At 49.9% G+C, this 15,880-nt stretch overlaps 1 protein-coding gene across 1 annotated transcript in view; it reads right to left on the bottom strand.

Moving 5' to 3' along the window:
- Nucleotides 1-15,880, bottom strand: part of PLXNA2 (plexin A2) — a 173,881-nt gene that overhangs the window by 29,365 nt on the left and 128,636 nt on the right. Inside the window, 5 exon segments of the mRNA XM_040616779.1 lie at nt 1,625-1,761; nt 5,383-5,500; nt 8,692-8,843; nt 14,788-14,981; nt 15,344-15,440. Coding sequence (XP_040472713.1) covers nt 1,625-1,761; nt 5,383-5,500; nt 8,692-8,843; nt 14,788-14,981; nt 15,344-15,440 — 698 coding nt within the window.

The raw sequence follows: 15,880 nt of genomic DNA, 5'->3' as shown, positions 1-15,880 counted from the left end.
GGCGCAGCCGCTCAGCCCCGCCAGTCTCCACCGCGCCTGCTTAGCTCCGGCGTGAGATCCAGAGTGACGCATCGGTGCTGGCAGAGCTGCTCTCAGCTCCCTGTGATCAGTTAATTAGCTTTCTGTGCTATTATTATGTCGTCATGGTGAATCTACCCACTCCTCCGATCAGAGAGGGGAGAATGGGGGAAGCTGTAATTAGAGTGAATCTCATTAGAAACTGCTTCATCTAATCAGGCTCCTCCACACCCTCGAGTACAATTGAAGTTCATTGCCTCAAAACAGTCCAAGCAAAACAAAGTGCACAGCGTGACCCCACATGAAGGATGGTGCCATTCATACACTGCCGCTTGCTTTGTTTAAGTTTCTGCTTGCCTGCTGTAATTAGAACACACAGAGAATTGAAAACTCTTCCAGGTTTTGCAGGTCAGTGACTGCAGGTTGCCTGAATATAATCATATATTTAAGGGATTATATTACAGGGCTGATTTTGCTCTCAGGCCAGTTTGCAGGCTGCGTCTGCTCGTGGTAATGCCGTTACCCGTGTGCATCTGAGGAAGCAATCTGGCATCTTTGCTTTGGAGATGGGAAGAAATATTGATGGGTCGGTTACAGTGCTTAGCACTTGGAGAATTGAAGCACTTGAAGACCTTGGCATGGCCAGACCACCTGAAGCACCATTCTAGGATGGACGTAGAATAAGCACCGCCAATATCCCCACATGTCCCATGTCTGAACGCCCACAGCTCCCGTATCGGAGAACCTCTCAGTCTTCCAGATGAGAAATTCACCTCCAGGCGTCTTTACTTTCCCAGAAACTTCCTCGGTTCCTCCTGGGAAGCCTGAGTGAAGATCTGACGTGCAGAATCCCTTTGCACATCACACCACTTTGCTTAGGTTCCTGCACAGGCTGCGCCCACGCTATGTAATGCGTACTGCCAGCTGCTTCAGGGCACCTGTGTACGGGGCAGGGATGTGTATGTGATGCACACAGATGTACGCTGCATGTATCTTTTTTTAACTAAGCCCCAAGAAAACCCATTAAACCCTGCAAATGTCAGCTCTGTGTTTACACTGCTCGGTAAAAAGCAAATTTGCCATAGAAATCCCAGAGGAGATGGATGGCTGCGCAAGTCTCTCAGCAGAAGGTGTGTGCACATCCTCAGTTTGTTCTGCCACGCAGAAGCCCACCCCTCGCTCAGACCATTTCTAGGAGGTTAAGGGACCTGCAGCAGTGGCTGCAATAGAAGTAATTCAAGCCGTTGATCTGTGAAAAGCAAAACTAGATGTTTCTTATAAACATCACATTTTCTTCAGAATCAACCAGGTTGGGGGCAGGTACTGATGACTACCAGAAATGTTTCACAATCACAGTGATGTTTGCCCAAGATTTTTGGACCAGTTAACATCGTAACTGCACTAAAATGAAGTGACAGACAGCACTAATACTGATGCCATCCCCTCCTTGCCAAGCAAGGATTGGTCACAGTAAGAGAGACGACGGTTTCATGTAATAAAAGAGGGAATGGGAGCCTTCAGGGGTTCCCAGAGGAATTTTTGCCGTGGCTGCAGCAGATACACAGTGGTGCAGCCCTGGCAGCACTGGCCCAGCTCGGCCCCTTACCCGTAGAATTCGCAGGTCTGGTTTCCCAGGAGCACGGACACGCGGCTGCCAGCCCCCAGGTAGTGCCCGGAGATGGTCACCATCGTCCCTCCCGACTCTGGACCGCGGCTGGGATTCAGAAAACTCACCGCTGGGGTCTGGAGAAAGAAAAGGACAAACTCAGAGCTCCTGCCTGCTGCTAGCGGAGCGGTCAGTGGGAGGGTGCCCGGGGGCTGTGCCAGCCAGAGAGCACCAGCCCCTGAGCATCCTCATGCTTTGGCTGAGTGGGGATATCTTTTACAAAATGGAAAAGCAGAATAGGGATGCGTCTTGGACCTCTGACAAATCTGCTAGATTTTCAAACCCAGTTCTGAAAGAGAGACGCGTCTCTGCAAAATGATTGCAAATTTAACCTTGGCAAAATTCTGTGTTTACCTTCAACTTTGTTCTTACACAAAAGTAAACTCTTTGCACTGCAGTTTCAGAAACTAAATATATCCCAAGCCAAGCTAATTGCCACAATGGAAATTTGAACCCAAATGTTTAATGTTTGCCAACATGATAAAGCATCAACTCCCTCCCCCCCCCCCGCCCCCCAGGGTCTGGTAATGGGAAATATCGCACAGCTTTAACAAAAGGCAGCACCATCAGCTCCAGCTTAATATGAACCACCAGAGACAGTATTGTAGGGGCAGAGCTTGTTTCCCGTTGCTGATGGAAAGACATCCTTGGTGGGCAAACTGAGATCCCACTCGACATTTTATTGGTGATGTTATTGCAGCAATGCCACGTCTTTATCCTGCCTTGCACCAGGATAGCTATTTATCCCCCTTAATAGAATTTGCAGAAAGCAGGTACATTTTTATTTGTTTTCAATCAGTGGATATTACCAAATTGTTTTGCTAATGCTTTCACATTACCCTCTTTATGACTCTCATCTGCAAAGGCTGGCAGGCTCCCAGCTCTGCTCCCCTGGTACCACCTGCTTGGCAGCTCAGTGAGTTTGTCCTGTTTTCTCTACTGTTTTCACAACGCAACATGTGTTTTCTGGGTGCCACAGCATTTGCCAGAGCAGCTTAGACCAAAAGCCTCCTTGACCCTGACTCCTGAATAGACCAGACAAAACCACACAATCCACCCTGTCGTGGGTAGTTACGGAATAATGGTGCAGGAGGGAAAGATTTGTCCTTCAGCTGCTCGTGCTCTGCTCACAGCTCTTATCCTCACTAGGGTCAGGAGTTGGACTCAATGATCCTTGTGGGTCCCTTCCAGCTGAGGATATTATATGATTACACCAGCTAGTAGCAATACAAGACAATATGAATGGTAATGGCAATCTTTACACGAGGCAGGCTTGGGAGCATTTCATACAACTGAGAGGAGCAATATCAAAACACAAAAACCCTCCAAAGGATGTTCACTGTGTGATTGCCCATGCAAAACCTCCTTCAGTCTCCAGCCCAGCCCTGGCTACAGTTCCCAAGGTGAATTATGAACAAGCTGCAATGCAGGGAACATTCCAGACAGCGAAAGCCCCCTGCCAGCCACCTCCCCCCTCCAGCCCCATCCCCGGGGCCAGTCTGCTCCTGGGACCCTGGGGACAGAACAGAGCAGTTCTTTAACATATTTAACATGCCCGTGAGGTCCAGCAGTTCCCGCACACACCCCAGTGATGGAGCTGCACACATACTGGACAGCACAGCCCTCCTCCTCTGCATTCCAAATCAATTATAAGCACCTCCTGGCTATAAGCACCTGACGTTTCTGGTGTGAGCATCACCTTGTCTAAGCATTGAAAGCTTTGGAAATTCAAAGCATTGCCCAAAATAGAAACTCAGGCTATAACCCCGAGCAGTCATTCTTGTAAACAAGGAAAAGACAGGAGAGCAGGGGGCCCATCCTAGAGACCTGCAAAATAACCCAAGGCTGGGGCGAGGCCAGCATCAGATGAGGGCCTGAAAGCTGAATATGAATTTTCTGTCTTCAGCTCATGATTTGGTGATAATTGTGACAGATTTACAGATCCAAAGTAGCTCCAAGGTTCCACCTCCCCAGATAAAACAGGTGTAATTAAGGTGACAGCATTGCTCCTGCGCTGTGTCAGGCACCAGATGAGCTCACTAAGGCATGAACCCTCTCAGGGTCAGAACTGAGCTCTGCTTTAAGGTACCGATCAATTTTACTACTGACTTTAAAGGTATAAACCAGCTGTAATGGAATTTGTGGCAGTGCTAAAGAGAAAAATAGAGGCCAGCTAACAAAAGGAAATGATGTGCTAGAAGTTTTAAACGCTTGAGAAAAAGAAACGATATAATCAGGGTAAGTGCTGGAAATCAGAAGCAACAATGCAAAGGCTGATAATGCTCGGCGTATGCTCACCGGGTTGCTGCAAGGTGCTACTCCAAGGTTCATCTCCGCAATTACCTTCCACTGGCTCTTGGTCATTATTTAACACAAAGCAAGAGAGCACCCTCCCCGTGTCGCATGGGAACCTGCCTTTCGAGCATGGCAAACCCGGGGACCCGCTGGCACTGCCCTGTGATGATCAAAAGGGGTTTCTTTTTTTTCTTTTCAAACTCAAGCAAAATGTGGTGGTGTTTTGCACCCCTGCTATGTCGCTGAATAAATGAAATCCCAGGGGAGGGTGTCGCTGACAACACCGGGAGGGTGGCTGGGACGAGCCTGATTTATCCCTCAATTAGTTTACAAATTGCGGACAATCAGTAAGTGCTGGCATTTCCCTGCATACAGATTCCACTAAGCACAAAATCAATGTGGCTGGATGAAGAGACCCTTTTAGGCAAAACTGGAGATATGAGAAACCCCAGCTGTGGCTTTTAAGTTTATGAACCAAAAGGCTGCTAATTAAACAACAAAAAGAAATGACCTGCTCAACCAGTGGAAGCCCACCAACCCAAAGAGCAGCTCTCCACTAGGCAGACAGAGAAAGCCTACACTGAGCCAGCATCCTTGGAGGGGGAAAAAAAAAATCCTGAATATTTGGATGCGGAATTACCCTTCCATCCCAAAGGGCATCATGGGGAAAAAAATTTAAACCTATAGACACAGAACTAACTCAGATATATTTAGGTTTCAGAGGCAATTGATGAAGTTTCTAGCAGGACTTCAGTACCTGAGCTGCAGAAGGACGGACTCTGGCGCTTGCTCGCCTGGTGTGTTTCTGTGCTCGTGCAAAAAGGCCTGTTGGTGCCTGTATGTATCACACACACCTACAGAAACATCTGCAAAACCAGCAAGCAGCAGCATCTAGATTTGGTCCCATTAACTGAGCACCAAAGTAACAATGTCCCTTCATTACAAACAAGAGGAAAATTTTGTGCACTGACTCCAGTTCCTCGACAATTCCTCACGCACAGAAACTCCTCAGAACAAAGTTGTGTTTTGTGCAAGGCTCCTCCTGGGAGTACCACAATGTGCTTGCAAGGAGTAAGTGAGCCTAACAATTTAGAGAAGGCTGTCACTATTTTGGAGGTGCAAAGTTGCAACCAAATGCTGTGGGAGCCCTGGGTTTAGGTTCCCACCTAAATCCTGTTTATCCTGTAGCCCTGTGTGAGCTCCAGACCCTGAAAACGGCGCTTGTTGAGTGGGCTACCAAAAATTGTGCAATGCAGTGGGGAAAGCATCAGCAAAAAAGATGGCAATTTTGGGATTGTCTTCTGGTGTTGAACCATGCATCTGACACGCACTGGTAGAGCGTCACGGCTGTCCCCGTGGGGCACGCGTGCTGCCCCCACCCCCCGCCTCGGCAGGACACTCACCACAAACATGTACTGCTGCGTGGACTTGGCCGTGAACTCCGGCTTGCACTCTCCGATGCACAGGAGCACTGGGCCGGAGCTGATCCCTGGAAGCGCCTGCCCCATTTCACAGACGATCCTGGAAGCAGAAATGCCGCAGGGAGGCTTTGGCAGGAGGTGCCAACAGTGCCCTGTGTAGCTCCACGCAGGGCTGGATTGCTTTCTTCCTTCTTTCCTCCCCCCCAGCTTTAACTTTGATATCTACCTCTTTGGAAGAAGTTAATTACTGAGTCTATTTTTATCCCATGTAGTAATTTAAAGAAAAAAAATCAAAATTAGACATAATTATTACAAGCTGTAAACTCCGGAGCAAAGCAGAGCACTAATGGCAATATATTAGCCAGTAGCAAAGTGAGTGCTAAGTCCTTAGAGTAACAGATGAGTTCATTAAGGGAACAGCTCACACTGCAGTCTCCCAGTTAATCAAAAATGGAGAAACCTGCTTGGGGATGATAGAGACAGCCGTGGAGAGCAGCCTTTGCAGGGGAGCCGGGCCTGGCTAACCTGGAACATACTGATGCTGGTAAAAGGAGTTAGTGGCACTGAAAGATGGACCTTGTGCTCCTGGCGTGGTCCAGCTCAGCCCCACGGGCACCTCCCGAGGCAGGGCAAGCGTAAGGACAGGGAGAGCTGCTGGGGTTAACCACAGCTGGCCAGGCTGGCAGATAGGGAACAACAGATCGCCCTGTGGGTGCCTAACCCTGAAATCCCAGGGCACTGGCACAGGTACCACCAGCTGGAGATGCGCCCAAGCCGGTGCCTGGCATGCCAGCAGGTTCTGGAGAGGTTTTTAAAGGGCCGTCAGCTGGCAGGGCTCTCTGGCTGTACCTAAAGGGGAGGGATGCTGCTTGCTCCCACCGCATCGCTGGAAAGACAAATTCAAGAGCATCTCCCCAGTCACTGGAAACCTGGGGGTAGGAGCAACCTGCCTCGGGGCAGGGGATGCAGCAATGCCATCTCGGCACCCTGAGAGCGAGACCAGAGAAGAGCCAGAGCATCCTTTCCCCCGTGAGCCTGAAGGTGCTTTTGCAGAGCGGCAGGGGCAACACTCACGCTTCTGCCGATCACGTGCAAATGCATAAAAGCCTCTAATTTGTGAAGGCAGCGTTTCAGCTGCCTTCGGCAGCATTGAATTCACTACAAATAAAATAAAATAAAAAGACTAAAAGAAAAAAGAACCTGCAGATAACATGCATAGGTGATGCCAGGAGGCCTAATGAAATACATACATGCTAGTAAAGAGCTCTAATGTGAAAATCCTTACTGCTGCACATCAAAACAGGTTGCCTAGAGAGACGCTGCCTTTGGAGAACAGGAACTGAAGCTTCTCAGCTGTGTGCCTTAATCTGCCACGTGCTCCTCTCTCTGCCTTTCAACCAGACATTGCCCATGCACCGATCTCTCCTCTGCCTGCTATTTCATTACTTCTCCTCCTGCAGACTGGCAGCAGAGCGAGGAGGCAGGGTTTGGGAACAGTAGTCTCTGCCCCTGCCAGCTCACGGGCAAACAAAGCAAGGTGAAGTGATTCCTGACACTCCATGGGCAGGAGAGGAGAGCGGAGATTCTCTCCCACAAGAAGCAAGGATGCTCCAAGCACTAAATACATGGGGGAAACACCGAATACTCAACTATTTGCCAGTAAAGCAGCAGCTGCCATACAGCACCAGACATGATGGGGTGCAGGACAGGGCAGAAGTGACCTGGTACACTTGATCCCGATTCCTGATAAAAGCCAAATTCCCAGCAGGTACCTTGTTACAAAGTGATACATTCAGCAGAGCTGTAGGGTGCTGATTGCTGGGCTAAGTGGCCCTTTCACCAACATTAACCTAATTGCTGGCTGATAGATTGCGTGGCTGGAGCATATGGTGAGTCATTACAGTCTTGGAATTCAGTCTGCCCACAGAACCCTTAAGAGGGTCCTTTTATCTGTATTCATCTTTAAAAGGCAGCTCTCATGCTAACGCTTGCTGTTATCTGCCCAGGGTAAATGTTTTAATGATGTTAACAAACTTTGAAAGCTCAAGAGCTGTAATTAGAGTCATGATTATAAAATCAGGGTTTCATACCATCAAAGGAGGATAATTTTATATTCTTCCACCCTTTATTTGAAAAATAAAATAAAACAAAATACTGCTCAGCAGAACAGCCCAAACCGCTAGCAGTGACAGTACCACTGGTGCATGGAGCCATTCCTGCAACATCACCAACGACACTCTGCAAGCCCGTAAAACCCTTCATCCAGTGATCGCATGACAGACTGATTCACTGGAAGGGGAGATCAATGTCATTTCTGTCTTACAGATGGGGAAACGAAGATAAGGAGTGAGCAAAACCCTAACCAAGGCCAACATGTGCTAGTGGCGGGTCCTTTCACTATGCTGGGGATCCGACTGGGACCCACCCAACGCATTTCACCACCAAAGGGCAACTGCTTTCAGCTGTTCTCACTGTTCTGTTCACCATCCTGAAAGTGGGGCAGATCCACACTGCTGGCACCGCTCACGGGACCTGGGCTCCCCATCTCTCACTGCGAGCAGTCATGGCCCTACTACATGCCATCCTGATCCCCAGCAGAAAAGATTAGACAACCCAAGGGGAGACATTACCTTTTGCTCTTCTCCTGCCCTGCACAAATGACCCCCAACACACCCCTCAGCACCTTGGCTACACCAGAACAACCCTCTGCCCCTCAAACAGCACCAGGAGCACGTGTCACTTTGGGAGGTTTATTTGCCCATCCTCTGTTACATGCCTATTTTCTAATTTTTGGTTGACACTTTTCTTAGTGAAATAAATGAATTGACTCCAGTGGAGGCCCATTCGGATTAAGTGGCTGTCACCACCTCACCCGCCTAACAAATGGCTGCGTGCAGCTGGCAGCGCCGGCTGAATTTCAAGTGCGATGGGGAGCAGAGAGGGCAGAGAGGCTCAGCGTCAACAGCAAGGTGCTCATCAGAAAAGTTGCTTAGCAAAGCAGGAACCGTGGTGTGGAAGGAAACAAAACACTTAATGAAAGCTTAAAGGGCTGCTTAACCCCCCAGACAGCATCCAAGCACCTCAGCCCCTCTGGTGTCGGAAGGGCATGCCCTGCTCCAGGCACCATCCACCTCCGGACCCCTTCCTGCAGGGCTGGAAAGGGTGGAGAGATGGTGCCCAGGGTCTGGATGAGTTACTGGCCTCCTGTGCATTTGCTGGAGGTCAGGGAAGAGGCTTTGCCAACCCTGGGGGCCCGCGGTGTGGATGGGTGAGGTCTGCGAGGCCACTCACTGTTCTGCGACGACATACTGCTCGGGCAGGGGCGTGCACTGCACCCCAGCAACCTGCACCCCATGGGCAATCTCGGAGAAGTCCAGGCCCAGGTTCACGCCACGGATGGTCACCCTTGTCCCTCCTTCTGGGGGGCCTGACACTGTCAGGATCTAGAGGGAAACAAAACAGAAAAGTTGAGTTGGTGGCCCCACAACACCCATGCTTCTTCAACCCCGTACCTGACTTGGAAACAGACGTTTGCTTAGAGGCTGCTCGGGGAGACCGAGTGCTCCAACCGCCAAACCCAGGCCAGCGCCACCTTCTCGTGACACCTCTGCATGTCTTGGAGAAGCCCAAGGAGAAGCTGAAATCCATCTGTGCCGTGGCCCGAGAGAGGACATTGAGGTCCCTGGGCTGGCCAAGAGGCATGGGCAATGCCACCCCCCAGGAAGCCTTGCAGAAGGGTAGGACTGGCTCCGTTTTTATACATACAGAAGATGGTCAGTCACCTTCCAGAAGCAGCCTGTTGCTTTGCAGAACTTCAGCTTCTGCCTTGGCTGTTCTCTTGAACGTTAATGTCACATTTTATTAGTAAGTTGGCACCTCAAATGACTTATAAATGTTAAAGAGTGAGATCTGTGCTTTAAAGCTGCCTGTTTATAGCCTGCCTCAGCCATAATCATCTCTGCTTCTATAGACTCTCATTAAGGACAATATCCTCTTCAATTAGGAGTATAAATTACAACAACATATAGTCACAAAATTTGGACCCAAGACTCTCAAATAGTTGTCCTGAATCTGCCACTGGTCTGTTGTTGCTTTTGGGTGAGTTACTAATCTTCCCCATGCTACAGCTGTTATTAATAAATAAACATAATCTGTAATAATGCAATTTAATTAATTGAATAGATAAATCTTGTTTACGCTTGTTTGTTCCACTCTTGTCTTTGGCAAAAGACTTCAGCTCTTCAAAATGTTTTCCTTAGCAGTTACGGATGCATGGCTGCTTTTCTTTTACTTTCTTAAGAGCTTGCTGTTCCCTGGATGTGAGCAGGGAAGGAAGGAGGCAAAACACCAGCCCCAGCCCGAGTGCGCCCCGGCAGCCCGAGCCTGCCCCAAAGCAGCCCCTGTGGGACCCCCCGCACTCTCCAACGCCATGGGACACGTCTCCCCCTTCCCACCCAACATGAACCGCTAACACCATCAGGCCACCCCTGTTCCCCGTTACTTCTGCGGCACCAAGTTCCCCTCAGCCCCTCCCCGTGCTTCAGACCCCAGCAGAAGCCACTTTCCTTCTCCCTTGCTTACACCTCTTCATCTCTTGCTCTCCATCTCTGCTCCCATTCAAGGTGCTGCTACTGAATCTGGCCAGACACGCTGGGCTCAGCATCCTGCGCACAACCAGCAGAGCCAGGACCTGCCTAGTACATCCAACCACCACCTCCTTCCTCTGCCTACGATTGAATTTCTACCTCCCCCTCCCCTTGACCGAGGTTTCTAATTTATTCACTACACACTCCGTTGTGCTGCTGTTTTCTGTAACTTAGATGGCGTAGCATGTCTCGTATCATTTAGCTCCATGAAGCACTCTGTGCCCATACAAGACACCAGAAGATTAAGTAGTGCATTACACCGAGTCCTGAAGGCCTGCACTGGTAACGTTTATGTCGCTAGTTGGGAATCACCTGGACTCGGCAGTTCACGTACTTGACAGTTACAACTGTCCTTTGCAGCTCTAGATTACGTTAAAATGTGTTTGCTGGAGCACTTACACCGCCGGGCTCATTGTCTTATCGCTGTTCAAAAAAAGTCACAGTTTGCCATTTCTTGACCTTACTACAACCAGCGGAGCCAGCCGGCCTCCTCGAACAAAGCCGCGCTGATTCTGTATTTTGAAAATGTCCTGACCTGGAAAATCTCCAATATGGAGCTCCACTCGACCTAGATTTTAGTGGCCACTAATTGAACAGTTTTGAAGTAACTGTGCCATAAAGCAGCCCCAGGGTTAGAACAGATGCATTCAATTAATTACAGCTGGAGAGATTCAGTCAAAATCACAAAAAGAAGATAAGTCTTAAAGGTCCCGTTGCAGCGAGTGCTGGCGAGCCCTGCAAGCAGCACCCGGCCAGGCAGCACCCCTGGGTCACCTCGTGCTGCAGATGCACAGCCGGGCACCTCCAGCAACCTCAGCCCAGGGATGCTGCTGGCAGTGGGTGCTGGGTGGTGCTGGGGAGCCCAGAATTCTGGTCTGAGACAGGCAGGATTAGGAAGGAAAACTCCCCGATTTCAAGAAATGTGCTTTAATAGAGTGGCTTTTCATTCTGTGGAGGATCAGAAGAACCCGCAAAGGGCAGCTGAGGAAAACAAGGCCATTACCAGGAATTGTACATTTAGTGCTTAATGGGCTGCACCTCTGCTGGAAGTTTTTTAGGTTGTTTGCAAAACTGAAGCAGTTTTGAAGTCAGTGAGAGCAGTTCTGCTCCTCTCCCAGATTAATCTGAGCAGGTCATCTCTCCCCTCTGCATCAGCCTTGCCTTGCACGAAAAAAATCAGCAATCCACCGCCTCTAGGAAAGCATGTTCCTGCTGCCCAGGGAGAGGATTTATGTGCGTGTGAAGCACTGTATTATTCACAGAAAGGATCCAAACACAGAGGTGAAGCGGGTGGTGGTAGGAGCTTGGTCACCTTTACACTCCACCCTCACGTCACGTCAGGCATGCAGATGCACCACTGCGTTTCTGCTTCTTTCTTGAAGCCAAGTTAGGGGGAACCCAGGGATCACCAAGGCTGGAATCCATGGATCCCAAGCACCCAGGAGCTCTGACACGGTGCTAGCATACTTCCCTCCCCAGCCTGCAGAAGACACTGCTGTAATGATACAGGATAAATGTTCTCAGCCTCACATCTTGCCAGTTGCACAGTTCAGCTTCGCTGACATAAAGCGACATTTAGCTGCCAGAAGAAGCTTGTGCATGAGATGGGGAGACCTAGGGCTGGCTGTGAGTCGGCCAGGGCTTTCCTTCTGGAGCTGGAGGTAAGCCGCCAGCCTCAGACCCTTCTGCACAACGGCCACTTGGCATCTGTCAGGGTGCGGAGAGAGCGGCCGCCTTGCAGAATAAATGGCACAACCGCTGCCCCCTCCCGAAATGTCATCCACCTTCATTCTCTTTGTCTTTTTTCATCCTGCTCTAAGCTAGCTGGATCCCAGCTGATGAGCCCAGCAGGGAACCAGCACATAAGCATTGTCATCCCGGCATGATCCCTCCTTGTCTCTGCCTTAGCTGATAGCACATTCAGAACCTAATTGTTATCTCAGCAGAGCAACTCCATTATTCAGCCTGACACCGCCCCCCCCCCTTCAGCTGTTTGTTGCACTGATGTTATATTAATGAGGCCTGCAAATAAATGAATAGGAGATCAGAGTGCCGCTTGTTCGCAAGAAAACTGATTTTTATTTATTTATTGCTAAGACCACAGACCGTGTGGAAGTTTTATGCTGTTAAAGGGACACTGTCGGTGACAGCTGGGCCGCTTGCTCAGAGAAAGAAAAGGACTGCCTATATCCTACTGCTCATTTACTTTTACGACTATTAAAACACAATCTCGTCCTACTAGTTATGCATCCCCTGAAGGCACTGGTGCCTGGGAGTCAGGCCATTGACCTCCAGCTTGACAGGAAGCGCGAACCTGGGCAGATGAAGCAAAAGGAGTGGAAACCAGCCTGTATTAAAGGCTCTTTTAACCTGAGTGATCCAGGCTGCAATGCAAGCCCCAGTAGAAGACCAAACGCTTGCTCCCCAGTTGAGTCCCTCAATGCTGGTGCACGCAGGATGGAGAACATGTCACCCAGAGCAGGCTGGTCCCAGCAGGGCACAGTGGTCCCTTCCCAGCTTTCAGCACAGAGCTCTGCAGCACTGCACATTGCAAAATTGTACCCAAAATACTGAAAAAACTGGGATGCCAGTAAGAAGGAACCAACAGCAACGAAGGCTGTAAAGGTCTCATGATCTCCAAGACGATCTTATATACTTTTCTGGAGGGAAAGTCTGAAAGAGCTAAATCTGTGCTGTTGAAAGGTTTGGGTTCAGGAATATTGAACCTACAGGGTTTCTATGGTTTCGCTGTTTTCTACAGACATGACTGCTCAAGAACTTGGCAAAATTCTAGAAGAGTTTTTAGCCCTATCAGTGCCCTTCCCATCGGTGGATCTCAAAGTGCACAAACAAGGCCCCTAGTTCCCTCTGCTTCCCCCCTTCTTTTTCTACAACAATGAAAACTGCAAACTTTCACATTAAAAAAAAACCAACCAAAAAAAAAACCCAAACAAAAAAGCTGTGAATTCATAAGGAGAAAGGCAAGAGGTGGAGTTCGAGGAAAACCACCAAACACTGCAAGACCTGTAATAAAATCACAACAGCTCACAGCACCGTCAGAGTCAGCAGAGGCCATGGGACGATACATCCCACTGAAATCTGTATTTTCTAGCGCTGACTCTCACTGTGGAATAAGCCCAGCTGCCAATGAAAGCACAGACTCGATTTCTCTCATCTCCAGATCCACTCAGGGCAATCTCCTGAGACTTAAAACATCCCCTGGCGAGGCACCCCGTGCCTCCCACTTCGAAGGCTGAGACACAGACCTGGTTATGGAGACAAGAAATCTGTAACAGCAAAGCTCTGCTTTTTTCTCTTTGGACAGAGACCAAAAGTATTGCTTTCAAGCTGGACAGTGATAAAACACTTGGTGGCAGCGCCATGCCCGCAGCCAGCCGCCAGCGCCAGCCTGGCAGGGCTCAGATGCAAGTCACTTGGTGGCTGCAGCAGTGTTTTTCCCCTTCTCTGCTTACCTCAAGGAGGGGTAAATAAATCATTCTAAGACTTATTCAATGTTAAAACTGTCTGAACAGTTTACAGCAAAGAAAATCTCAGGCAGAGGCTGTTTTGCTTCTTGCATCTTGTAGCATAACCTCGCGCAAGCAGAACGGTGTTCAGATATGAAAACGTTGGCTTCTGACTGCTGGCAGGACAGGGTGAGTATCCAGGCAAGCCTTTAAGGCATCTCTCTGTGAAGATAGGTATGATTTGCCAAACCAACCAACCAACAAAACAGGGGAAGGACAGACTCTCAGCACTTCTTAACGCTCTCACGCCTCTGCACAGCCAGCACCACCGCCACCTCCACTCTGCAGCTTACAGAACACTGCACAAGAGAAACACCTGCCCATCAAAAATGTAATGCAGCTGGACAGAAGGTCTAAGAAGCACCAAGAGCCTGGTAACGTCCCTGCGGGATGGACAGACCCTCCTCAGCAGCGTCCTCCTCCCGCCAGCCCCAGCCCTGATACAGCCCCACTAGCCTCTGCCTTGTCCTCGCCTCCTCCATCAAAAGGAGGGCGATGCCTTCCTCCCAGCGGGGCTGAGCATGAGCCAAGTTTAGTTAAGCTGGTGTAGAAACTCATCTGAGTTAAGAGGAAACTTCCACACATACTAGGATCCTTATTCAGCTGGCAGAAAGCTTATGTGCCAAGGAGCCCTGCTCCTGCCCTGCCATGAGCATCAGTGCAACGGGCTACTCTGATCCAACACCGTTTTACACCCACACCTCCACCTCCTGCAGTATGGATGCATGCTCAGGGCAAGGGAGGCTTTTTTAGGGGAGTTAATTAAGTGAGAAACCAAAATCTTCTTTCATTCCCACCTGATACGAGTGTCACTCCTAATAGTAACGTTAACAGACCAAGTGCAGTTTTACTGGTAAAAATGCTCGTGGGAGACATTTTGCATCCCTCAGTGGTCTGAACAGAAACATCAGAAGCACCAGCTATAGACTAATTAGCTCCCTAGTTTAATTAGCATTCTTGCAACAGTCCATAGCGGTCACCCCAATGCTGGTAGCATCGCCGGTGAGTGAGAGCTGCGTGGCGGGGCAGTGGGCTGCACACCCTGACCACGTGCCGGCAGATCTGCAGAGCAATTTCACAGAACGTAGTGGAGCATTTTAGTCCCTGTTCTTCAGCATGGGATGCACAACGGCGGGTTTTCAGTGGGGAGGGAGGCGGACGCAAATCCACTTTGGCCGGGGTAAGGAGAAGGGGCCGGAGATGTGCGCTCTTACCTCGGTGATGCGAGGGTTGGAGCACTTGACGTTCCTGCTGGACCAGTCGAGCCAGGGCTGGGCGGGGAGCGCGCTGCAGTGCGGTCGCAGCGTGCACTTGGCCTCGCCGCTGCACCAGCCGCACTCGAACTTGGGGTCGGCTTTCAGGCAGAGCCCGCAGCTCTCGCGCTGGGCTGAGCACTTGTAGAGGTGCACTGCGGGGAAGAGGGGACGGGCACTCAGGACGAGGTCAGGAATTGGGCTATTCACATGCACTACAGCTGCTCTCGGACTTCGAAGCAAAGGCGGCTGTGGAGTTTTGACTTAACAAGCTGCAGAGTGGACTTGCACATGTGGCTTCCAAAGCCAAGGCTGTACCAGTGGAGCCCAGTCCTCCACTGATAGTGCTGCTCACAGCGAGTTGCTCTCATCCAAAGCAAGTTCCACCAGGACCACAACATCTCTGCCTGTGGCCAAAGTGCTGGCAGCTAATGCCACTCTGCCCCAGGAACCGCTTTCCAGCCCCCATTGCCTCCCTCCTTCCCGTGACTTGAAAGCCCACTCAAGCAGCTGTTACCTTTCAGATCCTCCGGGTTGTCAATGACAAAGTTCCCGTTCCAAACCACAGCAAAGTCCACCGCCAAATTGCTGATGTCCATCCCGTCATAGAGATACTGAAGGAGAAGATCGAGAATGAAACGCTTGGGAGGATGTGTCAGAGACACTAACAAGAAAAGATTTTTTTTTCAGAAACCATGATTATTCTCTGCTTAAAAACATGTGCTGATGTCTGAACCACCGCACTTCTACACTTCACCTCCAGAGTCCTGCTTTGACTCCCTCCTCCTCACCAGGAAGAGATAATTAAATCAGATCTAGTCCTTGTGAGAGGTAATAGATTAATTATTCCACTCACAGTGGTTGCTCTTGTCACTCAGTCTCTAGCTTATCAATACAGCCCCCTCCAGTTAATCAGACTGGAAGGACTGCTGCCTTCAGGCTATCTTCTTATACAGTCACTGAGCACCCTAGTGTGACTGGGAGCTTAAAAATCATGCTGCACAGCTTTGCCTGATGAAGTAGGCAACAGCTGAGGGAAAACAGACAGTGCAGG

Source organism: Falco naumanni, chromosome 17, assembly GCF_017639655.2.
Source record: "Falco naumanni isolate bFalNau1 chromosome 17, bFalNau1.pat, whole genome shotgun sequence".
In the NCBI taxonomy this organism is placed as follows: domain Eukaryota; kingdom Metazoa; phylum Chordata; class Aves; order Falconiformes; family Falconidae; genus Falco; species Falco naumanni.
The sequence above is the reverse complement of the archived record's forward strand: the minus strand, read 5'-3'. Positions and strand labels throughout refer to the sequence as shown.